The following is a 24,856-nucleotide window of genomic DNA, read 5'->3' as shown; positions in this document are numbered from 1 at the left end:
AAGGAGAGAGTAGGAAAGGGAAGGAAAGCCAAACCGATGAAAACTAGAGAAATAACAGATAGAAGAAAGGAAGCAGAAGAGGAGGGAAGGCAATGAATCTATGCAAGCAAATAGCAAGAGATAAAGAAAAGGAGAGAAGAAAAATTGGAGGAGCAGAGAAGAAGAGACGGCAGAGGTGATGGCCTGAACGGAGCGGGTGCACAGGAGCTGTCACGGAGCGTGTGAGGCGGCGGAGCAGCGCACGGTGTCGCTGCAGGCTCAGGAACGGGTCCGTGTGGGCGGCTCCGCCCCGGTGCGGCGGAGAGCCCGGCTGTGAGCGCGGGGGGGGCGGCTCGGGCCGGGCAGCAGAGCCGGTGCGTGCGGGCGGCGGCGGGGAGCCGTGCGGGGCCCGGGCCGGGGCCGGCAGGCAGAGCGGCGGCGGCGGGCAGAGCGGCAGGCAGGATGGGCGAGCGTTGTTGTGCGGCGGTGGTGCGGGTGCTGGTGCTGCAGGCGGCCTGGGCGCTGTCGGGCGGGCAGGTGCGCTACTCGGTGCCGGAGGAAGCCAAGGCCGGCACGGTGGTGGGCCGTCTGGCGCAGGACCTGGGCCTGGAGGCGGGCGAGGCGGAGGCGCGGCGGCTGCGGCTGGTGGCGCCGGGCCGGCGGGCGAGCGTGGAGGTGAGCGGGGCGAGCGGCGCGCTGCTGGTGAGCTCGCGGCTGGACCGGGAGGAGCTGTGCGGCAAGAGCGCGCCGTGCGCGCTGCGCCTGGAGGTGCTGCTGGAGCGGCCGCTGCGCGTCTTCCATGTGCAGCTGGAGGTCACCGACATCAACGACAATGCCCCCGTCTTCCCCGCCGCCCGGAAAAACCTCAGCATCGCGGAAATGTCTGTGCCGGGGTCTCGTTTCCCGCTGGAGGGCGCGTCGGATGCGGATATCGGAGTAAATGCGCAGCTCACCTACACACTCAGCCCAAGCGAGCATTTCTCTCTGGATTTACAAAAATCGAATGAGCGGAATATTGAACCTGAACTCGTTTTAACGAAATCTCTGGACCGCGAGATGATTCCCGTGCACCGGTTGGTGCTGACAGCCACGGACGGGGGCCGGCCATCTCTGACGGGGACAATGGAGCTGGTGGTCTCGGTGCTGGACGCGAACGACAACGCGCCCCTGTTCAACCAGTCAGTGTATAAAGTGCAGCTTCTGGAGAGCGCTGAGGTAGGGACGCTGGTGACGAGGGTGAATGCCACGGATGCGGACGAGGGAATTCATAGTGAGGTGACGTATGCCGTGACGAACTTCCTTCCCCCAAGTGGAAAAGATGTCATTTCCATCAATCCGATTACTGGAGAGATTCTCCTTACGGGTGAGATAGACTTCGAAGAGGTCAAGGTATTTAATTTTCGTATTGAAGCAATAGACAAGGGAACACCTCCGCTGTCGAGTCACTGCAAGGTGGTGCTGGAGGTGGTGGATGTGAACGACAACGCGCCGGAGGTGTGGGTGACGTCGCTGTCGGTGCCGGTGCCCGAGGACGCGTCGTTAGGGACGGTGGTGGCCCTGCTGAGCGTGTCGGACCGGGACTCGGGCGAGAACGGTCGCGTGCGGTGCTGGGTGTGGCCGGCGTCGCCGTTCGGTCTGGAGGCGACGTTCGCGGGCTCGTACTCGCTGGTGCTGCGCGAGGCGCTGGACCGGGAGCGGGTGTCGGAGTACGAGGTGGAGGTGCGTGCGGAGGACGGCGGGGCGCCGGCGCTGCGCGCCAGCCGCGGGCTGCGGGTGCCGGTGTCGGACGTGAACGACAACGCGCCCGTGTTCGCGCAGGCCGTGTACACGGTGCTGGCGCGGGAGAACAACGCGGCGGGCGCGGAGCTGGCGCGGCTGTGGGCACGGGACCCGGACGAGGCGGCCAACGGGCGCGTCAGCTACTCGGTGTGGGACGGCGGCCTGGGCGTGGGCGGCGGGGCCGCGGGGTCGTCGTCGACGGGCGTTGGGTGGCGTCCGGCGTCGAGCTACGTGTCGGTGGACGCGGAGAGCGGGCGTCTGTGGGCGCTGCAGCCCTTGGACTACGAGGAGCTGCAGGTGCTGCAGTTCGAGGTGCGCGCGGTGGACGCGGGGGAGCCGCCGCTGAGCGGCAACGCCACGGTGCAGCTGTTCGTGCTGGACGAGAACGATAACGCGCCGGCGCTGCTGCCGCCCGCGGGCTCGGCAGCGGAGGCGGGCGGCGTGGCGGCAGCGGCGGCGGCGGCGGTGGCGCTGGCGGGGGCGGGCTCGGAGTCGGGCACGCTGTGGGCGTGGGCGGCGTGGGGGGCGCCGGCGGGGCAGGTGGTGGCCAAGATCCGCGCCGTGGACGCCGACTCGGGCTACAACGCGTGGCTGCGCTACGAGCTGTGGGAGCCGCGGGGCAAGGGCCCGTTCCGCGTGGGGCTCTACAGCGGCGAGGTGAGCACGGCGCGGGCGCTGGACGAGGCGGACGGGCCTCGCCAGAGGCTGCTGATCGTCGTGCGCGACCACGGCGAGCCGGCGCGCTCGGCCACGGCCACGCTCAGCGTGTCGCTGCTCGAGGCCGCCGAGGCGGCGCTGGCCGCGGGATCCTCGTCGTCGTCGTTGGCGGCGGTGTCGCGCTCGGCGGCGGGCGTGGAGCTCGGGGCCGGCGCGGCGAGCGCGGCCACCAACGTGTGGCTGGTGGCGGCCATCTGCGCCGTGTCCAGCCTCTTCCTGCTGGCCGTGGTGCTGTACGGGGCGTCGCGCTGGGCGCCGCGGGCGGCCGTGCTCTCGGCGCCCGGGCCCACGACGCTCGTGTGCGCCAGCGAAGTGGGCAGCTGGTCCTACTCGCAGCGCCACAGCCGCAGCCTGTGCGTGGCGGACGGCGCTGCCAAGAGCGACCTCATGGTTTTCAGCCCCAACTTCCCTCCGCCGCCGCCCGCTCCTGCAGCCAAGGACACGCAGCCAGAGCCCACCGCTCTCCTCGACACGGTCAGTGCCACTGCTTTGCTCGCCTCTAAACTCTTTTCCTGTGTACCTGGTCTCTCTTTTCCCACATTCTTTCTGTTATTAGCCGGGCTCTGTCCCCGCAGCCTGAAGGCGATGGGTGTTTATATGTGTTAATTGCACCTTTGTATTTGCTGGCTTGTCCTTGATGAGGTCGGGTATCGCTGTAATCCCTTAGGGTATGCACCTTAATTTTGCAGCTGTGGATTTGAATTGTTCTGCCCTAGAATTAAATCTCTGCTGATTGTGATGAGGTCTATCCTGTGATGCGTCTAGGCTTCAGTTTTGCCACAGTGTTCCTTCTTGCTTTTTGTGTAGGTTTTCCACTCCAGGTTGCTGATGCTGAGCAGGTTAGGCTGTGGTGGTGACCGTCTGCCAGGCGCTGTTTATCTGCTCATTGTCGTTGTTGACTGCTGACCGTGGTGGTATCGCGTGTGGTTTCTTCCCTGGTGTCATGTTCTGTCATTTGTTCTCTACAAGCGATGCAAGGCAAGATGATAATCTGGACTTCTGTCCTCATGTCATTATGGAAAGTAGGAAGGGTTTATGGCCTTTTTGTGGTTGTTTTCCTCCCAGTTCTTGTTGGGAGTAGTTGTTAATTTGCATTCCTGGATGAACAGGTGACTGTATGAACAGTGACTTTTTTTGGTATTTTTTAAATATTTACATTTGGAACACCTTTAGAAGTACCCTGTAAATCCTCTTCTAAACAACGACAACAAAAAATTTCTTCTACACAGTACACAGCCACTGTATTGATGAGTTTATTACCGTGTTGCTTGGTCTCTCTCAGCATGACATCAGTGTCCGTTGCCATTAGAGCTTTCCCAACATGATTGCTCCAGTAAATATTGGTGTCAGGTATCACAACCAGAGCTCAAGATGCACCTGCAGAGTCTGCGAGACCATTTTGTGATGCCATCTCTGTGGATTTCACAGTGTTCTCATTGCTGGGAAACCTTTAGACTAAAGACTAATTTAGACTAATTTAAGTCTTAATTAGACTTTAGATTTAAGCAAAGTCTAGTTGTCCCTTGAGGTAGGAAAGAAAATTTTGCCTTGTCACAGAGGTGAATGTGGCAGCGACACTGAGCAGGTCTTGGCCATGTCCTGGTTTGAAAGGTGACCTTGAGCCCTGGGAAGCCTCCTTTGAGGGAACCTGAAATCATTTGTGAGACAATGAGTCATATAATAGGAGGATTGGAATGAGAATTGTATCATTTTCTAGAGAATGTTAGAGACTGGGGATTGGAGATGCTTAGAGGAAAGCAGGAATCATGATGGGACCAGAGTGTTTCTGCCCAGGATCATTTCTATATTCCAAGCATCTGGTGTTGCAGACCTTCTGCATCTTGCGATAATACATGGTACTGAAATGGCCACAGAGTCCTTTAAGGTTATGAATATCTCCATAAGAGACAGTTCTTGTGCTGCCTCTGGCCCGACACAGCAATGTGTTTGGTACATGCAGACTGATGAACATTTTTGCTGCTGTTTTGGGGGTGTTGTGGGAAGGTGGCACTACAAACTGCTTTCCATATGTATTGTAGGGTATTTATAGCAGCTTCCACAGCTCTTGCCATGGTGGTCTGTGTTTCATCTTTTTAGAGATGATTTTTAAGGGCAGTTGAAGAGATGGGTTTAATCTGGTGCTATTCTTCCCCTTCTTGTGGTCTCACACAATCAGTCTGGGTAGAGATGGTGTGTCCTGCTTTCACACATGGCTTATTCTGGTGTCTAAATGTACACATCAAACCTCCACATCTACAGAGCAGCTCAACTCTGGTTTTATATTCTTGAAATTCTCTCATCCGGTTAGCGTTTTGAGTGCACTTGTGCTTTTGGTCCCATCTCTTGATGAAGAAGGTCTGTGGGGATTTGGATCAGTATTGTTCACTACTCCAATTACAGAACGTTTGAGAACTCGTTTTTTATCTGCTATCGCTGAAAAGGCGCAAAGCATCCTGGCATGAGGGAAATGTCAAAGAGGAACAGAATGGATTTGCAGCACGCTGTATATTTGTGCCAGGCATGAGGTAAAGGAAAGAATTTGAGTACGTGTTTGGAGTTTGGGGAGGGAATAGAGGATGTCTGCCTAGCTGTGGAGATCCCAGTTCCCAGGGTGTGAGATACAGGATCACAGTAGAATATAGTGATAACGATGCCACGACACAGTGCTGCTCTTCTGGAATCCTATCAGGACATCCAGAAATTCTGCATCTCTTAGGACACTGTTCTTTCTGGTATTGCTGCTTGTGAAGACGTCTGCCCTGCATGCCTTTAATTACTTGGTTTTGATGTAGAACACTGTTTGTCAATGAGAAGCTTTGTGAAATTTGGGGCACGCTGCCATGCCTTGTCTGAACGCTTCCTTGAAGTCAAAAGGGAAAAAGGAATGACAGCTTTTTCCAAAGAATGTGTTGCTACACCATGTCAAGAATGTTGAAGAGATGATAAGGCGGTTCTCTTCTTGGTAAGGGAAAAGTGAACAGAGGATGGAAATGGAAGAAAATTGAAAGCAAGAAGATTGCACTGAAGGAAGGAAAGATGGATATAGAGAAAGAGAAGGAAAAAAGAAAGTATTAGAAGAGAGAGAGAAAGGCACAATCTATAAATGAGTTTACTGGCAATTTACGGACACTACCACTATACACGAAAAAGGAAGAAGGTGACACAGGAGAGAAAAAAAAGAAAAGAAGAAGAGAAAGAAAAACAGAACATTCTAAGAAAGAATGGCATAAGGAGAGAATTAAGAATGGAAGATGACAAAGAGAAGAAATTTTAAATCAGGATTACTCACGGACATTGACTCAAAGCGCTGGCCGGAGCTGGTTGTCAACAGGCTCTTCCTCGGTTACAGTTGTGCATTTCAGCTCTGATATCACGTAATTAGAGCTGGTGGATCCGAATACTTTTGTTTGCTGGGCGGCCCTGGATGCGGCACGCGAGATACATGAATGGGTAAGAAGAGAGCAGCAGTAAAACTCCAAAGGATAAAATATAAAAGGAGCACTGTAACAAGAAAGAGCAGAGGAGACGGCCATGACGGAGCGGAGGCACAGGCGCTGTCGCAGAGCGTGTGAGGCGGCGGAGCAGCGCACGGTGTCGCTGCAGGCTCAGGAACGGGTCCGTGTGGGCGGCTCCGCCCCGGTGCGGCGGAAAGCCCGGCTGTGAGCGCGGGGGGGGCGGCTCGGGCCGGGCAGCAGAGCCGGTGCGTGCGGGCGGCGGCGGGGAGCCGTGCGGGGCCCGGGCCGGGGCCGGCAGGCAGAGCGGCGGCGGCGGGCAGAGCGGCAGGAAGGATGAGCGAGCGTTGTTGTGCGGCGGTGGTGCGGGTGCTGGTGCTGCAGGCGGCCTGGGCGCTGTCGGGCGGGCAGGTGCGCTACTCGGTGCCGGAGGAAGCCGAGGCCGGCACGGTGGTGGGCCGTCTGGCGCAGGACCTGGGCCTGGAGGCGGGCGAGGCGGAGGCGCGGCGGCTGCGGCTGGTGGCGCCGGGCCGGCGGGCGAGCGTGGAGGTGAGCGGGGCGAGCGGCGCGCTGCTGGTGAGCTCGCGGCTGGACCGGGAGGAGCTGTGCGGCAAGAGCGCGCCGTGCGCGCTGCGCCTGGAGGTGCTGCTGGAGCGGCCGCTGCGCGTCTTCCATGTGCAGCTGGAGGTCACCGACATCAACGACAATGCCCCCGTCTTCCCCGCCGCCCGGAAAAACCTCAGCATCGCGGAATCGTCTCTGCTGGGGTCTCGTTTCCCGCTGGAGGGCGCGTCGGATGCAGATATCGGAGTGAATGCTCAGCTATCGTACGCACTCAGTCCCAGCGACCACTTTAGAATAGAGGAAGAGAATAGTAGCTCTCGCAGAAAGTCGCTGTTTCTGGTACTCACGAAATCTCTGGACCGCGAGACGATTCCCGTGCACCAGTTGGTGCTGACGGCGACAGACGGGGGCCGGCCGTCTCTGACGGGCACCACGGAGCTGGTGATCTCGGTGCTGGATGCAAACGACAACGCTCCTCAATTCAACCAGTCCGTGTATAATGTCCATTTGTCTGAGGACGCCGTACAAGGCATGCTAGTGGCGCGGATGAATGCCACGGACCTGGACGAAGGAAGTAATAGAGATGTGAGATATGATATCGATACTATTGTTCCTCCCTCTGGCTCAGATTTATTCAGCATTGATACGAACACTGGGGAGATCAGACTGACGGGTGCCTTGGACTTTGAAGTAGTTAATTTATACGACCTAAATGTTAGGGCGACAGATAAAGGCACGCCTCCGCTGTCAGGTCACTGCAAGGTGGTGCTGGAGGTGCTGGATGTGAATGACAACGCTCCGGAGGTGTGGGTGACGTCGCTGTCGGTGCCGGTGCCGGAGGACGCGTCGTTGGGGACGGTGGTGGCCCTGCTGAGCGTGTCGGACCGGGACTCGGGCGAGAACGGTCGCGTGCGGTGCTGGGTGTGGCCGGCGTCGCCGTTCGGTCTGGAGGCGACGTTCGCGGGCTCGTACTCGCTGGTGCTGCGCGAGGCGCTGGACCGGGAGCGGGTGTCGGAGTACGAGGTGGAGGTGCGTGCGGAGGACGGCGGGGCGCCGGCGCTGCGCGCCAGCCGCGGGCTGCGGGTGCCGGTGTCGGACGTGAACGACAACGCGCCCTCGTTCGCGCAGGCCGTGTACACGGTGCTGGCGCGGGAGAACAACGCGGCGGGCGCGGAGCTGGCGCGGCTGTGGGCACGGGACCCGGACGAGGCGGCCAACGGGCGCGTCAGCTACTCGGTGTGGGACGGCGGCATGGGCGTGGGCGGCGGGGCCGCGGGGTCGTCGTCGACGGGCGTTGGGTGGCGTCCGGCGTCGAGCTACGTGTCGGTGGACGCGGAGAGCGGGCGTCTGTGGGCGCTGCAGCCCTTGGACTACGAGGAGCTGCAGGTGCTGCAGTTCGAGGTGCGCGCGGTGGACGCGGGGGAGCCGCCGCTGAGCGGCAACGCCACGGTGCAGCTGTTCGTGCTGGACGAGAACGATAACGCGCCGGCGCTGCTGCCGCCCGCGGGCTCGGCAGCGGAGGCGGGCGGCGTGGCGGCGGCGGCGGAGGCGGCGGTGGCGCTGGCGGGGGCGGGCTCGGAGTCGGGCACGCTGTGGGCGTGGGCGGCGTGGGGGGCGCCGGCGGGGCAGGTGGTGGCCAAGATCCGCGCCGTGGACGCCGACTCGGGCTACAACGCGTGGCTGCGCTACGAGCTGTGGGAGCCGCGGGGCAAGGGCCCGTTCCGCGTGGGGCTCTACAGCGGCGAGGTGAGCACGGCGCGGGCGCTGGACGAGGCGGACGGGCCTCGCCAGAGGCTGCTGATCGTCGTGCGCGACCACGGCGAGCCGGCGCGCTCGGCCACGGCCACGCTCAGCGTGTCGCTGCTCGAGGCCGCCGAGGCGGCTCTGGCCGCGGGATCCTCGTCGTCGTTGGCGGCGGTGTCGCGCTCGGCGGCGGGCGTGGAGCTCGGGGCCGGCGCGGCGAGCGCGGCCACCAACGTGTGGCTGGTGGTGGCCATCTGCGCCGTGTCCAGCCTCTTCCTGCTGGCCGTGGTGCTGTACGGGGCGTCGCGCTGGGCGCCGCGGGCGGCCGTGCTCTCGGCGCCCGGGCCCACGACGCTCGTGTGCGCCAGCGAAGTGGGCAGCTGGTCCTACTCGCAGCGCCACAGCCGCAGCCTGTGCGTGGCGGACGGCGCTGCCAAGAGCGACCTCATGGTTTTCAGCCCCAACTTCCCTCCGCCGCCGCCCGCTCCTGCAGCCAAGGACACGCAGCCAGAGCCCACCGCTCTCCTCGACACGGTCAGTGGCACTGATTTGCTCGCCTCTCGCTGTTTCGTTTCACAGTCTCTTTTCTTCTCCGCCCATTCTCTCCCGCCCTAGGGTAGTTCGTGCTTGCAGCAAGGCTCCGCCCCCGCAGGCTGAGGGCAGTGGGTGTTTAAGGATTTTAAAGAGACATTTCCATTGTCGGCCTTTCCTCGCCTGATTTTGCAATTTCTTGATGCTTGGAGGTAGAATTAATAATTTTTCACTCCAGAACTGTTACCAACCGCAGGTGAATCTCGCTGTGCTGGACAGGAGTTTTACTCTGGAATGAAATAATTGCCTGTTGCACTGAGAGGTGCCCCGGGGTGCCAGTTTTGCGGGCAAGTTTCTTACTTTTTTCCGTGAAGGGTTTCAATGCAGGCTTGTTGCAGGAATACAAGACAAACCTTGGTGATAGTCCCCTAGTCACGTTTTTTTGACTTAAGCCTTTGCTGACTTTTGGCTATGTTGGTATTAGGTTTGTATTGTTACTGAAAACTGTCTTCTTTCATTTTCCTTGCATGAGATGTGACACAAAATTACACTTGTATTTCAACTATTTGGCTCCCCGTGGAAACAATAATTCTGCATTTATGTTCCACCATCAGGCTCGTTAAGAAAGTAGGAAAGGCAGTATAGACATTAATATCAACTTTTCCCTGTTTTTTTTTTTCTTTCTGTAAAGAAGGAAACTGTAGCATGTTTACTAAAGTGAGTGTGGCAGTGGCAGAATTAGGCCCAGATTTGTTTTGATGTGACCTTGAGCAGAAGAGCTGCCTGAGGAAGGTGGAATTCATTGAGAAGGGCATGGGCCATGTCTTAAGACAAGAATGAGTCATTATGCGGTTGTCTTGAGAACTCATGTCCCAGAGTGATGAACGAAGAATACCTAGAGAAAACTGTGAGGCAGGATGAGCACAAAGTACTTATGCCTGGGATCCTTTTCAAGACTCTAAGGTTTGGGAGCTGGAGGCCTTGTGGACGCTGAGATGCTGTGTGGTATTGAAATGGCCACAAAGTCCTTTGAGGTGATGAAGTTCTCCCGGAACCGAAAGAGGTTTGTGCTGATACATCATTACTGTGTAAAATGTGATGGTAAGAGAAATGCAATGATGAATGTTGTTTAATGCACCACTTCCCTTTTATTTTGAGGAAGGCATTGTGGGAGGGTAGGACTTGAGCTTGCTGGAGTCCTTTTGTAGGAGTCCACATCTATAGCAGCTTCCTCAGCTGTTGATTTTGCCATGATGGTTCCTTGCTGCTTGTCAAGTGGGATTTGCAAGAGGATGTGATGAGAAAGAGAGCATAAATCTGTGTGTGCCTCATGTCTCCTGCCTGAGCACTTGCAGGGTCAGCCTCTGTAGAAATGGGGTGTTCCCTGGTCATGCCTAATTAACCCTGATACCTGCATGGCCACACCAAACCCTGCAGAGCAGCTCATCTCTGATGTTATGGTAGAAATTCTCTCCCAGAATTGATATTGTGACTCTGCCTATGCTTCGGCTTTTGTTGTGGTTCTCTCAAAATAAAATGAATCTGCGCCAGGATCAGAGCTGTCACTCTGATCACAGAATTTTAAACATCTCTAATGTGTAGCTCTGTGGTGTTTCTATCTGAGATTGCAAAAAAGCTCAGCATGTTTACATTAAATTTCACAGAGTCTGCCAGATATTCTGTGGCTTTGCATCTCTTCATAAGTTCTTTGTGCTAATTGTGAGGGAGGGTGGGGATGTGCAATGGCCTGGATTATGATCCAAATGGGTTTTATTGCTGGGGCATGCTGTTTTGGTGGGGCCGTTTGGCTTGTAATCCTCCAAGTGGCATGGAGTACTACTTGGGCTCTGTCTCATGGGGAAGGTGACTTTGAGTGGAGAAGTTTTTTTGCTGAGGAAATGGAGATGCTGTGTAGCATAAGCCCTATCACTGGGGAAGAAAAGCTCCAGATGCTTAGCTGAAGATTCATTTCCCAGAGCTTGGGATAGAGGATTCCACTGGACAACCTTGTGAGGCCACCTGTCACCCAGGGTTGTTCTCCTGGGATCTTCTCACGTTCTTCTGAAGTCCTGTGTATCCTTGGTATTGTCTGTGCTCTTCCTGTCAAATGTGAAGACATCTTCCGTTCACAACTTAGATCACTTGCTTTTGAAAATATGGCGTTGGTGAAACAGCAGCTTTTCCAATTATCAGTCTTGCTTGGTCAGCCTTCTCCGAAGCTCTCCTTGTTCACATGTTTGCTATTGTCTTAATAGGGTGTGGGAAAACTTCTGTCCATAATCAAGAAGTTGCCAGATCTGGCATTTTGATGTGGTGGAAAGGTACCTTATAGTTTTCTTCTCTCCTTTTCCAAAACATTCCATCTTTTAAACTTTCTTCTTCTTTTGCATTGGCCATGTGTTGGTAATAGTGGATGAAATGCAGACTGGTGAATTTTGGCAGCTGTCAAGTAGCAGAGTTTCCAGTAGTTGACCATCGGTAGGGGAAATGGATTTTCCAATCATCTAAGTTGAGGTTGAGGTTGGGAGAATGACCTTAGATTTGCAGGATCCCTTCTACTTAGCATGTGATGCAAGTACATGAAGGAGCATTGTGCTTCTGTTCAGTGATTTAGAGGCTTTTGCAGAATGTGGGTCATTTTCCTCTTATTCATCCTCCCCAGAGATCTCTGATAGCATTAAAAGAAAATATTCTTCAGAACCTGTTCTCTCAATTGACCATAAATATTTTCTGAAGAAGGAACCAGGGATGCTTCAGGTAAGTTCCTTCTACTTAAAGAAGATGAGTCTGATTTCCGTTGTACCTTGGATTGACCAAATGTGCCTGGATATGGAGTTGGATTTGATGATCCTTATGGATGACTTCCAGTTTGAAATGTTCTGTGATTCCTGTACTGCATCAGCAGAGCATCACTGCCTCCTCCCATTCCCAACTTCTTTCTCCAGACACAGCTCAAGCAAATAACAGCAAGCGGAGATGGAGGAGAGACCCTAACACATTTCTCAGAGTGGATGTGTTGGGAGTCGGGGGTGTGTTCTCAGAGAAAATGACACAAATAAAATGACTGCGTGTTTTTTACCCTGTGGATCTGGCTATACAGAGGCAATCCAGGGGGATTATGCCCCCGGGGTTGGACATTCTTGCTGTGTGTTTCTGACTGTGCTGGCCTGCCTGAAATATTAAGTCAGAAATTTACATTCAGCATGGAGGTGGCAAATGAAGCCTGAAGAACAGCTCTTCATCAGAGTATATGAAGAGTGTTCAGAAACTGTGGTTGCTCCATATTTTTCTCAGCATTCACGATGGATTGGTGTGCTGGCCTTGAGGGCTTTGAGTTCCTGAAGAAGATTCACAGGGTTGTTATTGCTTAGTCAAGTCTGTTTACACCAATGTCAAAATACCTAGGGATTGGGTCTGTGTTTCAGAGGCTGTGAATTCTCTCCTTTGAGAGGATGGAGCCTTAATGTGTGGTTTCCTTCCAGAAGGTGAGGTGAAAGAGCCAGCTGTTGGTCTGGCATAGACTTGAAGTAAGCAGGAAATTTGCTCCTTGAGTGGAGACATGAACGATTTCAGCAGAGAGGAACAAGAATTGTAACCAGTGGTGTGCTTGTGCTTCATGGGGAGAGTGAAGTAATGGAAAAATATATTGGTAATGGAGATGAGGAAGAAGAGAGTCTGTGTGTGCATAAGGACAGTGAAGAAACGGAGGAAGATGGGAAAATGGAAGAAGGGAAGGATGGACGGACGAATTTACTGATATGTCACAGATGCTGTCACTGTAAACAGAAAGAGAGCAGAGCAAGAATGGAAGAAGAGAAATGCATAAGATGCTATGAAGTTATTACACAAGGAGGTAAGTAAAGATCAAAGATGACAAGGAGAAGAAAGAAAACGTCAGCAAAGTGGAGGAGCAGTATGAAACGACCTTACCTCTAATCGGTGGGTGGAGCTGGTTCTCAAGAGCCCTCCCCGCGGTTGGAATATTCCGTGGCCAGACGCTAAAGCCACGGAAACCAAGTTCGTGGATCCGGTTTGTTTTTTCTTCTGTCTGGCTCCGGAGGCGACAGGCGAGATACCGGAAGGGGTAAGAAGAGAGCAGCGGAAAAACTCCAAAGGATAAAATATGAAAGGAGCACCGTTTAAAGAAAAAGCAGAGGAGACGGCAGTGACGGAGCGGAGGCACAGGAGCAGCCGCGGAGCCTGTGAGGCGGCGGAGCAGCGCACGGTGTCGCTGCAGGCTCAGGAACGGGTCCGTGTGGGCGGCTCCGCCCCGGTGCGGCGGAGAGCCCGGCTGTGAGCGCGGGGGGGCGGCTCGGGCCGGGCAGCAGAGCCGGTGCGTGCGGGCGGCGGCGGGGAGCCGTGCGGGGCCCGGGCCGGGGCCGGCAGGCAGAGCGGCGGCGGCGAGCAGAGCGGCAGGAAGGATGGGCGAGCGTTGTTGTGCGGCGGTGGTGCGGGTGCTGGTGCTGCAGGCGGCCTGGGCGCTGTCGGGCGGGCAGGTGCGCTACTCGGTGCCGGAGGAAGCCAAGGCCGGCACGGTGGTGGGCCGTCTGGCGCAGGACCTGGGCCTGGAGGCGGGCGAGGCGGAGGCGCGGCGGCTGCGGCTGGTGGCGCCGGGCCGGCGGGCGAGCGTGGAGGTGAGCGGGGCGAGCGGCGCGCTGCTGGTGAGCTCGCGGCTGGACCGGGAGGAGCTGTGCGGCAAGAGCGCGCCGTGCGCGCTGCGCCTGGAGGTGCTGCTGGAGCGGCCGCTGCGCGTCTTCCATGTGCAGCTGGAGGTCACCGACATCAACGACAATGCCCCCGTCTTCCCCGCCGCCCGGAAAAACCTCAGCATCGCGGAACTGTCTGTGCCGGGGTCTCGTTTCCCGCTGGAGGGCGCGTCGGATGCAGATATCGGAGCGAACGCGCAGCTCACCTACACACTCAGCCCCAGTGAATATTTTACGCTCGATGTTAAATCGCCTGATGAAAACAGGAAATCTCTGTTTCTGGTACTCGTAAAGTCTTTAGACCGCGAGACGATTCCCGTGCATCGGTTGGTGCTGACGGCGACAGACGGGGGCCGGCCGTCTCTGACGGGGACAATGGAGCTGGTGATCTCTGTGGTGGATGCGAATGACAACGCGCCACAGTTCGAACAGTCCGTGTATAAAGTGCAGATAGAAGAGAATGCTACAGAGGGGACAATTATACTACGTGTGAATGCCACGGATCCGGACGAAGGAATCAATAAGGACTTTTCTTACAGCCTTTTAAGTTCTATTCCTATCGGTAACAGAGAACTCTTTGCCATTGATAAAAGGACAGGCGAGATCCGATTGAAGGGTGTTTTAGACTTCGAAGACGTTCGTTTACACGAATTGCAAATCGAAGCGACAGATAAAGGATCACCCTCGCTTTCGGGTCATTGCAGCGTGGAGCTGGAGGTGGTGGACGTGAACGACAACGCGCCGGAGGTGTGGGTGACGTCGCTGTCGGTGCCGGTGCCCGAGGACGCGTCGTTGGGGACGGTGGTGGCCCTGCTGAGCGTGTCGGACCGGGACTCGGGCGAGAACGGTCGCGTGCGGTGCTGGGTGTGGCCGGCGTCGCCGTTCGGTCTGGAGGCGACGTTCGCGGGCTCGTACTCGCTGGTGCTGCGCGAGGCGCTGGACCGGGAGCGGGTGTCGGAGTACGAGGTGGAGGTGCGTGCGGAGGACGGCGGGGCGCCGGCGCTGCGCGCCAGCCGCGGGCTGCGGGTGCCGGTGTCGGACGTGAACGACAACGCGCCCTCGTTCGCGCAGGCCGTGTACACGGTGCTGGCGCGGGAGAACAACGCGGCGGGCGCGGAGCTGGCGCGGCTGTGGGCGCGGGACCCGGACGAGGCGGCCAACGGGCGCGTCAGCTACTCGGTGTGGGACGGCGGCATGGGCGTGGGCGGCGGCGGCGGGGCCGCGGGGTCGTCGTCGGGCGTTGGGTGGCGTCCGGCGTCGAGCTACGTGTCGGTGGACGCGGAGAGCGGGCGTCTGTGGGCGCTGCAGCCCTTGGACTACGAGGAGCTGCAGGTGCTGCAGTTCGAGGTGCGCGCGGTGGACGCGGGGGAGCCGCCGCTGAGCGGCAACGCCACGGTGCAGCTGTTCGTGCTGGACGAGAACGACAACGCGCCGGCGCTGCTGCCGCCCGCGGGCTCGGCAGCGGAGGCGGGCGGCGTGGCGGCGGCGGAGGCGGCGGTGGCGCTGGCGGGGGCGGGCTCGGAGTCGGGCACGCTGTGGGCGTGGGCGGCGTGGGGGGCACCGGCGGGGCAGGTGGTGGCCAAGATCCGCGCCGTGGACGCCGACTCGGGCTACAACGCGTGGCTGCGCTACGAGCTGTGGGAGCCGCGGGGCAAGGGCCCGTTCCGCGTGGGGCTCTACAGCGGCGAGGTGAGCACGGCGCGGGCGCTGGACGAGGCGGACGGGCCTCGCCAGAGGCTGCTGATCGTCGTGCGCGACCACGGCGAGCCGGCGCGCTCGGCCACGGCCACGCTCAGCGTGTCGCTGCTCGAGGCCGCCGAGGCGGCGCTGGCCGCGGGATCCTCGTCGTCGTCGTTGGCGGCGGTGTCGCGCTCGGCGGCGGGCGTGGAGCTCGGGGCCGGCGCGGCGAGCGCGGCCACCAACGTGTGGCTGGTGGTGGCCATCTGCGCCGTGTCCAGCCTCTTCCTGCTGGCCGTGGTGCTGTACGGGGCGTCGCGCTGGGCGCCGCGGGCGGCCGTGCTCTCGGCGCCCGGGCCCACGACGCTCGTGTGCGCCAGCGAAGTGGGCAGCTGGTCCTACTCGCAGCGCCACAGCCGCAGCCTGTGCGTGGCGGACGGCGCTGCCAAGAGCGACCTCATGGTTTTCAGCCCCAACTTCCCTCCGCCGCCGCCCGCTCCTGCAGCCAAGGACACGCAGCCGGAGCCCTCCGCTCTCCTCGACACGGTCAGTGGCACTGCCTTGTTCGCATCTTGCTCTTTTCTCTTCCGAGTCTTGTCTCCCGCCCTAGGGTAGTTCGTGCTTGCAGCAAGGCTCCGCCCCCGCAGGCTGAGGGCAGTGGGTGTTTAAGGATGTTAAAGGGACATTTACATCGTCAGCCTTTCCTTGCCTGATTTTGCAATTTCTTGGTGAATTATGGTATTATGGCATCCCAGAGCAATTACCATACACAGGTGAGTCTCGCTGTGCTGGGCAGGAGTTTTACCCTGGAATGAAATCACTGCCACTTGCTGTGAGAGGTTCCCCAGGGTGCCAGCTTTGTAGGCAATTTTCTCACTTTTTTGCATGAAGGGTTTCAGTGCCAGCTTGGTGTAGGAATACAAGACAAGCTTTGGTGGTGACATTCTCCCAGCCTCTTTGTTTTGACTTAAGCCTTCCCTGACTTCTGACTATGGTGGTATTAGGTCTGGATTATTATTGAAAACTGTCCTCTTTTATTTTTCTTGCCTGAGATATACCACAAAATTACATTTGGGACTTAAACTGTTCTAGTCCCTGTGGAAACAAGAATTCTGCATTTCGGTTCCACCATCATGCTCATTAAGAAAGCAGGAAAATAGAGTATGGACTTATACTATAATCTTTTTTCTTGTATCTTCTTTCCTTTCTGTAAAGGAAGGAAACTGTAGCATGTTTTTTAAGTGAGTGTGGCAGTGGCAGAGTTAGGCCCACATTGGTTTTGATGTGACCTTGAGCAGAAGAGCTGCCTGAGGAAGGTGGAATTCATTGAGAAGGGCATGGGCCATGTCTTAAGACAAGAATGAGTCATGATGAGGTTGTCTTGAGAACTCATGTCCCAGAGTGATGGACAAAGCATTCCTAGAGAAAACTGTGAGGCAGGATGAGCACAGAGTACTTCTGCCTGCGATCCTTTGCAAGATTTTAGGGTTCTGGAGTTGGAGACCTTGTGGACGCTGAGATGCTGTGTGGTATTGAAATGGCCACAAAGTCCTTTGAGGTGATGAAGTTTTCCCAGAACAGAAAGAGGTTTGTGCTGATACATCATTACTGTATGCAATGTGTTGGTAAGAGGAAATGCAATGATGAATGTTGTTTAATGAACCACTTCCCTTTTATTTTGAGGAAGGCATTGTGGGAGGGTAGGACTTGAGCTTGCTGGAGTCCTTGTGTAGAATTCTACATCTATAGCAGCTTCCTCAGCTGATGATTTTGCCATGATGGTTCCTTGCTGCTTGTCAAGTGGGATTTGCAAGAGGATGTGATGAGAAAAAGAGTATAATCTGTGTGTGCCTCATGTCTCCTACCTGAGCACTTGCAGGGTCAGCCTCAGTAGAAATGGGGTATTCCCTGGTCATGCTTAAACCTGATACCTGCATGGCCACACCAAACCCTTCAGAGCAGCACAACTCTGATGTTATCTTAGAAATTCTCACCCACTGTTTAATTGTGCTTGTGCTTCGGCTTTTGTTGTGGTTCTCTCAAAATAAAATGAATCTGTGCCAGGATCAGAGCTGTCACTCTGATCACAGAATTTTAAACATCTCTAATGTGTAGCTCTGTGGTGTTTCTATCTGAGATTGCTGAAAAAGAGTTTCACATTTAGAATGAATTTCACCTAAAAGTGAGAGAGTCTGCCAGACATTCTGTGGCTTTGCATCCTTTCATAAATTCTTTTTTACGGCGAGGGAGATGTGAGGAAAGCTGGGGATGTGCAATGGCCTGGATCATACTCAGAGTGGGTTTTGTTGCTGGGGCAAGCGGTTTTGGTGGGACAATTTGGCTGCTACAGCTGTAATCCTCCAAGTGGCAGGGAGTACTGCTAGGGCCCTCTGTCATGGGGAAGGTGACTTTGAGTAGAGAAGTTTTTTACTGAGGAAATGGAGATGCTGTGTAGCATAAGCCCTATCACTGGGGAAGAAAAGCTCCAGTTGCTTAGCTGGAGATTAATTTCCCAGAGCTTGGGATAGAGGATTCCACTGGAAAACCTTGTGAAGCCACCTGTCACCCAGGGTTGCTCTCCTGGGATCCTCTCATGTCCTTCTGAAGTCCTGTGTATCCTTGGTATTGTCTGTGTTCTTCCTGTCATATGTTAAGACATCCTCCAATACACAACTTAGATCACTTGCTTTTGAAAATATGGCGTTGGTGAAACAGCAGCTTTTCCAATTATCAGTCTTGCTTGGTCATCCTTCTCTGAAGCTCTCCTTGTTTATATTTCTGCTCTCATCTTGATAGGGAGTAGGAATACTTCTGTCCATAACCAAGAAGTTGCCAGACCTGGCATTTTGATGTGGTGGAAAGGTACCTTATGGTTTTCTTCTCTCCTTTTATCAAAACATTCCATCTTTTAAACTTTCTTCTTCTTTTGCATTGGCCATGTGTTGGTAATAGTGGATGAAATGCAGACTGGTGAATTTTGGCAGCTGTCAAGTAGCAGAGTTTCCAGTAGTTGACCATCGGTAGGGGAGATGGATTTTCCAATCATCTAAACTGAGGTTGAGGTTGGGAGAATGACCTTAGATTTGCAGGATCCCTTCTACTTAGCATGTGATGCAAGTACATGAAGGAGCATTGTGCTTCTGTTCAGTGATTTAGAGGCCTTTGTAGAATGTGGGCCATTTCCCCCTATTCGTCTTCCCCAGAAATCTCTGATAACATTAAAAGAAAATATGCTTCAGAACCAATTCCCTCCCTTGACAGTAAATATTTTCTGAAGAAGGAGCCAGGGATGCTTCAGGTAAGTTCCTTCTACCTAAAGAAGTTGAGTCTGATTTCCATTGTACCTTGGATTGACCAAATGTGCCTGGATATGGAGTTGGATTTGATGATCCTTATGGATGACTTCCAGTTTGAAATGTTCTGTGATTCCTGTACTGCATCAGCAGAGCACCACTGCCTCCTCCCATTCCCAACTTCTTTCTCCAGACACAGCTCAAGCAAATAACAGCAAGCGGAGATGGAGGAGAGACCCTAACACATTTCTCAGAGTGGAGGTGCTGGCAGTCGGGTTGTGTTCTCAGAGAAAATGACACAAATAAAATGACTGCATTGTTTTTACCCTGTGGATCTGGCTATACAGAGGCAATCCAGGGGGATTATGCCCCCGGGGTTGGACATTCTTGCTGTGTGTTTCTGACTGTGCTGGCCTGCCTGAAATATTAAGTCAGAAATTTACATTCAGCATGGAGGTGGCAAATGAGGCCTGAAGAACAGCTCTTCATCAGAGTATATGAAGAGCTTTGAGAAGCTGTGTTTGCTCCATATTTTTCTCAGCATTCACGATGGATTGGTGTGCTGGGCCTTGATGGCTTTGAGTTCTTGAAGGTGATTCACTGGTTTGTTTGTGCTTAGTCAAGTCTGTTTACACCAATGTCAAAGTACCTCGTGATTGGGCCTGTTTTTGAGAGGGCTGTGAATTCTCTCCTTTGAGAGGATGGAGCCTGAAGGGTGTGGTTTCCCTCCAGAAGGTGAGGTGAAAGGGCCCTCTCTTGGTCTGGCATACACTTGAAGTAAGCAAGAAGTTTACTCTTTAAGTGGAAAGATGAAAGATGACAGCAGAGAGGAAAGAGAACTGTAACTAATGTCGTGTTTGTGCCTCATGGAGAAAGTGAAGTAATGGAAAAATACATTGGTAATGGAGATGAGGAAGAAGAGAGTATGTCTGGGCTTTAGGACAGTGAAGAAACGGAGGAAGATTGGAAAATGGAAGAAGGGAAGGATGGATGGACGAATTTACTGATATGTCACAGATGCTGTCACTGTAAACAGAAAGAGAGCAGAGCAAGAATGGAGGGAGAGAAGAGAAATGCATAAGATGCTATGAAGTTATTACACAAGGAGGTAAGTAAAGATCAAAGATGACAAGGAGAAGAAAGAAAACGTCAGCAAAGTGGAGGAGCAGTATGAAACGACCTTACCTCTAATCGGTGGGTGGAGCTGGTTCTCAAGAGCCCCTGCCTCGATTGGAATATTCCGCGGCCAGACGCTAATGCCACGTAAGTCGATTTGGTGGATCCGGTTTGTTTTTTCTGCAGGCTCCGGAGGCGACAGGTGAGATACCGGAAGGGGTAAGAAGAGAGCAGCGGGAAAAGTCCAAAGGATAAAATATAAAAGGAGTACGGTGAGAAGAAACAGAAGAGGAGACGGCCATGGCGGAGCGGAGGTACAGGAGATGCCGCGGAGCGTGTGAGGCGGCGGAGCAGCGCACGGTGTCGCTGCAGGCTCAGGAACGGGTCCGTGTGGGCGGCTCCGCCCCGGTGCGGCGGAGAGCCCGGCTGTGAGCGCAGGGGGGCGGCTCGGGCCGGGCAGCAGAGCCGGTGCGTGCGGGCGGCGGCGGGGAGCCGTGCGGGGCCCGGGCCGGGGCCGGCAGGCAGAGCGGCGGCGGCGGGCAGAGCGGCAGGAAGGATGGGCGAGCGTTGCTGTGCGGCGGTGGTGCGGGTGCTGGTGCTGCAGGCGGCCTGGGCGCTGTCGGGCGGGCAGGTGCGCTACTCGGTGCCGGAGGAAGCCAAGGCCGGCACGGTGGTGGGCCGTCTGGCGCAGGACCTGGGCCTGGAGGCGGGCGAGGCGGAGGCGCGGCGGCTGCGGCTGGTGGCGCCGGGCCGGCGGGCGAGCGTGGAGGTGAGCGGGGCGAGCGGCGCGCTGCTGGTGAGCTCGCGGCTGGACCGGGAGGAGCTGTGCGGCAAGAGCGCGCCGTGCGCGCTGCGCCTGGAGGTGCTGCTGGAGCGGCCGCTGCGCGTCTTCCATGTGCAGCTGGAGGTCACCGACATCAACGACAATGCCCCCGTCTTCCCCGCCGCCCGGAAAAACCTCAGCATCGCGGAACTGTCTGTGCCGGGGTCTCGTTTCCCGCTGGAGGGCGCGTCGGATGCGGATATCGGAGCGAACGCGCAGCTCACCTACACACTCAGCCCCAGTGAATATTTTACGCTCGATGTTAAATCGCCTGATGACAACAGGAAATCTCTGTTTCTGGTACTCGTAAAGTCTTTAGACCGCGAGACGATTCCCGTGCACCGGTTGTTGCTGACGGCGACTGACGGTGGCCGGCCGTGTCTGACGGGCACCATGGAACTTGTGATCTCGGTGCTGGACGCGAACGACAATGCGCCCCAGTTCAACCAATCCGTGTATAAAGTGCAGCTGCTGGAGAACGCTACAGAGGGGACGCTCGTATTACGTGTTGATGCCACGGATCCGGACGAAGGAAGCAATAAGGACTTTTCTTACATCATCTTGGGTTCGACTCCTATTGGTAACAAAGAACTCTTTACCATTGACACTAAGACGGGCGAGATCAGACTGAAGGGTACTTTGGACTTCGAAGACGTTCGTTTACATGAATTGCAAATCGAAGCGACAGATAAAGGGACACCACCGCTGTCAGGTCACTGCAGCGTGGAGCTGGAGGTGGTGGATGTGAACGACAATGCGCCGGAGGTGTGGGTGACGTCGCTGTCGGTGCCAGTGCCCGAGGACGCGTCGTTGGGGACGGTGGTGGCCCTGCTGAGCGTGTCGGACCGGGACTCGGGCGAGAACGGTCGCGTGCGGTGCTGGGTGTGGCCGGCGTCGCCGTTCGGTCTGGAGGCGACGTTCGCGGGCTCGTACTCGCTGGTGCTGCGCGAGGTGCTGGACCGGGAGCGGGTGTCGGAGTACGAGGTGGAGGTGCGTGCGGAGGACGGCGGGGCGCCGGCGCTGCGCGCCAGCCGCGGGCTGCGGGTGCCGGTGTCGGACGTGAACGACAACGCGCCCTCGTTCGCGCAGGCCGTGTACACGGTGCTGGCGCGGGAGAACAACGCGGCGGGCGCGGAGCTGGCGCGGCTGTGGGCGCGGGACCCGGACGAGGCGGCCAACGGGCGCGTCAGCTACTCGGTGTGGGACGGCGGCGTGGGCGTGGGCGGCGGCGGCGGGGCCGCGGGGTTGTCGTCGGGCGTTGGGTGGCGTCCGGCGTCGAGCTACGTGTCGGTGGACGCGGAGAGCGGGCGTCTGTGGGCGCTGCAGCCCTTGGACTACGAGGAGCTGCAGGTGCTGCAGTTCGAGGTGCGCGCGGTGGACGCGGGGGAGCCGCCGCTGAGCGGCAACGCCACGGTGCAGCTGTTCGTGCTGGACGAGAACGACAACGCGCCGGCGCTGCTGCCGCCCGCGGGCTCGGCAGCGGAGGCGGGCGGCGTGGCGGCGGCGGAGGCGGCGGTGGCGCTGGCGGGGGCGGGCTCGGAGTCGGGCACGCTGTGGGCGTGGGCGGCGTGGGGGGCGCCGGCGGGGCAGGTGGTGGCCAAGATCCGCGCCGTGGACGCCGACTCGGGCTACAACGCGTGGCTGCGCTACGAGCTGTGGGAGCCGCGGGGCAAGGGCCCGTTCCGCGTGGGGCTCTACAGCGGCGAGGTGAGCACGGCGCGGGCGCTGGACGAGGCGGACGGGCCTCGCCAGAGGCTGCTGATCGTCGTGCGCGACCACGGCGAGCCGGCGCGCTCGGCCACGGCCACGCTCAGCGTGTCACTGCTCGAGGCCGCCGAGGCGGCGCTGGCCGCGGGATCCTCGTCGTCGTCGTCGTCGTCGTCGTCGTTGGTGTCGCGCTCGGCGGCGGGCGTGGAGCTCGGGGCCGGGGCGGCGAGCACGGCCACCAACGTGTGGCTGGTGGTGGCCATCTGCGCCGTGTCCAGCCTCTTCCTGCTGGCCGTGGTGCTGTACGGGGCGTCGCGCTGGGCGCCGCGGGCGGCCGTGCTCTCGGCGCCCGGGCCCACGACGCTCGTGTGCGCCAGCGAAGTGGGCAGCTGGTCCTACTCGCAGCGCCACAGCCGCAGCCTGTGCGTGGCGGACGGCGCTGCCAAGAGCGACCTCATGGTTTTCAGCCCCAACTTTCCTCCGCCGCCGCCCGCTCCTGCAGCCAAGGACACGCAGCCGGAGCCCTCCGCTCTCCTCGACACGGTCAGTGTTCCTCCCTTTCTCGCTCTGTCCCCTCTCACCCACCCCCTGGGCTGTTGCTGTCTGGAGCCGTGCTCCGCCCTCTTGCCCTGGGGCGGTCGCGTTTCATTATCGTTTATTCTCTGAATGCCGGTTGCATTATCCCTCCTCTTCCGTACCTGTGATGTGTTATATCCTAGCAGGTTTTTTATGCCTCTGTGATCTTCTCTTTTCGTTTAGTCTTGTTAAGGAGGGGAGCTCGGCAAAATACTTAAATCTTGCTGTCCTCAGTGCCAGGTTGAATGAAATACTTTTTTTGTCTTGTAGCGTCTCGTGAGTCTTATAATTTTTATGGCACTGAGATTAGAGTTCATCTATATGTCACTTTTTTCTCTACATTGTAATTTTAGAACGTTCAGTAGCTGTTTCCGAATCAGTCATAATCTGTCTTGAAACCACATTTTTTTCTTGTCTACTTAGCTTTGTATTCCCCTTCATCAAAAATATTTGGCCATTTTCCTACCTAGGTCTTCAGAGTCATCAACTTTTTCTGCAGATCTTTCCTGAGACCTGTATTTGAACTCTGCTCCATCGGGTGATATCTCCGGTAATTTTTGATACATCCCTCTTCATGCCTTTCTGATCTCCCCTCATGAGTTATTAAATATAACAATTCTTGATAAAGATTTCTGCCGGACTGCACTGTTTACCTGATCTTGCTGGTGTTATCAGGTCTGATTTTCTTCCACCTGTGGAGTTAATCACAACTCTGAGTGCCTCTTTCATTTTGAAAGGAGTATCTTCACTTGCCCACATTTCCCTGTCTTACAGGAGGGCACTTCAAATAATTTCTTGATTTTGACTGCAGTGAAGTGCTTGTTTCCAGTCTTTTCTTACTCAAAAGTCCGTCCTCTTCTTTGTTTCACCTTTGAAACAAAAATCGGTGTTTAAAGTTCTAGCCTCTTCACCGTGTGTGGCATACATTAATTTGTGAATTACTGCAGAATCACTATGGACATGAAAAAGACAGATGCATTTCACACTTCCCCCTTCTAAGGATGATTGAAATTCACTTTCTAAGGTAAGGTGCTTAATTGCACAAGAACACCAAAGTAGATGTCAAAATCTGCAGCTGTAGTGCTAGACTGAACAAGAAACATATTGGTAGATGACTTGTTTTTGCTGGATTAATGTGTTTGTAGAAGCACCTCAGTTTGGTTTCTGACTTGCATAGTCCCATGTTCCCATCAGTCATAGGCATTGTATTTCTAGGATGCTGTGGGGTTTTGACATGATCTTATTTGTGCTTACTTTGTTTAATTTTGGTTTTCCCTTCCCTGAGAATAGCTTTTTAAATAAACTCATTTTTGTCTCATTGTGTGATTGCCTTATGATAATCTTGTGGATATGAAGATGGATGTTTCTTGAAACTCCCGATTTCCAGAGAGTGATTTAGCTTGGCTTTATCAGGAGCTGTGTTGGCAATTGTAAGTGAAAGCCATGCTGCCAAATAATGCTCTTTTATTTCAGACTCTGTGCCCCTTGCCATCACTGTGGTTCACTGTCTTGTAGTCTCTTAAGGTCAATTTTACTTTGAGAGAAAGCTGTGAGGCTTCAAGTTTCATTTGTTTCTGCCTTCATAGAAACGGATACAGAAATTTTGGCAATACAGCGGGAATTAGAGAGGATGGAATAAAAACCTGTTCGCTTTTTCAGCCCTGGTTCCCTGAAATTTTGAACAGTGATCCTTGAACACAGGCCTGAGAATGGAGACCTAGAAATAAATCAAGACAACAGTTAGAATAGCAGCAGGTGTAATTAAAAATATATATTGACAGACTGACCTGGGCTTTTTTAGCATTTTGTATATTCCTTTTTTGTTGTTGTTTTTTACCTTTGGGTGCATGCATCGTTGATTCTTCCTGTGGTATAACCAGCAATTTACTAATCTGTGCAATTCCCTGGATTATGTTACTGCCTGGCCTAGAGGGCAGGGCAGCAGAAAGTGCCGTACCTGTGTAGAGAAGATGATCTGATGTATTTATGTCAGTAGATGAGGTGGGAGCCTGGGAACCTGTTAGGAGATAAACTGTGCCTTGCCACAACAGTGGTGCAACCCTTTTATCTCATCCCCAGTAGTGTCATGGTGAATGATTTTGCTGTGTCCTGCAGCAGCTCATCTCAATCGGTAACGGGCACATGGTTTTGCCATACTGTGAGTTTCTACCTGCCTAAAAATTATAACCAAGA

General features: G+C 55.7%; 3 protein-coding genes across 5 annotated transcripts in view; all 3 read left to right on the top strand.

The window, feature by feature from the left end:
* Window positions 1-441: 441 nt before the first annotated feature.
* Window positions 442-3,880, top strand: LOC131564954 (protocadherin alpha-4-like). The gene is made up of 2 exons (XM_058815575.1): window positions 442-2,991; window positions 3,785-3,880. Exons 1-2 carry the CDS (start codon window positions 442-444, stop codon window positions 3,878-3,880), a joined length of 2,646 nt encoding a protein of 881 aa, XP_058671558.1.
* Window positions 3,881-6,263: 2,383 nt separating this feature from the next.
* LOC131564890 (protocadherin alpha-C1-like) overlaps window positions 6,264-24,856 on the top strand; it is a 107,769-nt gene continuing 89,176 nt past the window's right edge. For 2 of the 3 annotated variants that reach the window (XM_058815504.1, XM_058815502.1), the window contains exon 1: window positions 20,114-22,630. In XM_058815504.1, the coding sequence (XP_058671487.1) occupies window positions 20,114-22,630 (2,517 nt within the window). Of the gene's footprint in view, window positions 8,769-20,113; window positions 22,631-24,856 lie in introns of those variants that run through there. The other variant, XM_058815503.1, reaches the window with a different exon arrangement.
* LOC131564944 (protocadherin alpha-3-like) lies at window positions 13,187-15,763 on the top strand. The gene has a single exon (XM_058815565.1). It carries the CDS (start codon window positions 13,187-13,189, stop codon window positions 15,761-15,763), a length of 2,577 nt encoding a protein of 858 aa, XP_058671548.1.

The sequence above is a fragment of the Ammospiza caudacuta genome, chromosome 16 (assembly GCF_027887145.1).
Source record: "Ammospiza caudacuta isolate bAmmCau1 chromosome 16, bAmmCau1.pri, whole genome shotgun sequence".
Taxonomy (NCBI): Eukaryota; Metazoa; Chordata; class Aves; order Passeriformes; family Passerellidae; genus Ammospiza; species Ammospiza caudacuta.
The sequence above is the reverse complement of the archived record's forward strand: the minus strand, read 5'-3'. Positions and strand labels throughout refer to the sequence as shown.

Coding starts and splice junctions, on each gene's coding strand:
- LOC131564944 (XM_058815565.1), top strand. CDS start 13,187: ATGGGCGAGCGTTGTTGTGCGGCGGTGGTGCGGGTGCTGGTGCTGCAG.
- LOC131564954 (XM_058815575.1), top strand. CDS start 442: ATGGGCGAGCGTTGTTGTGCGGCGGTGGTGCGGGTGCTGGTGCTGCAG. Junction 2,992..3,784: donor CCTCTAAACTCTTTTCCTGT/GTACCTGGTCTC, acceptor CGTTGCCATTAG/AGCTTTCCCAACATGATTGC.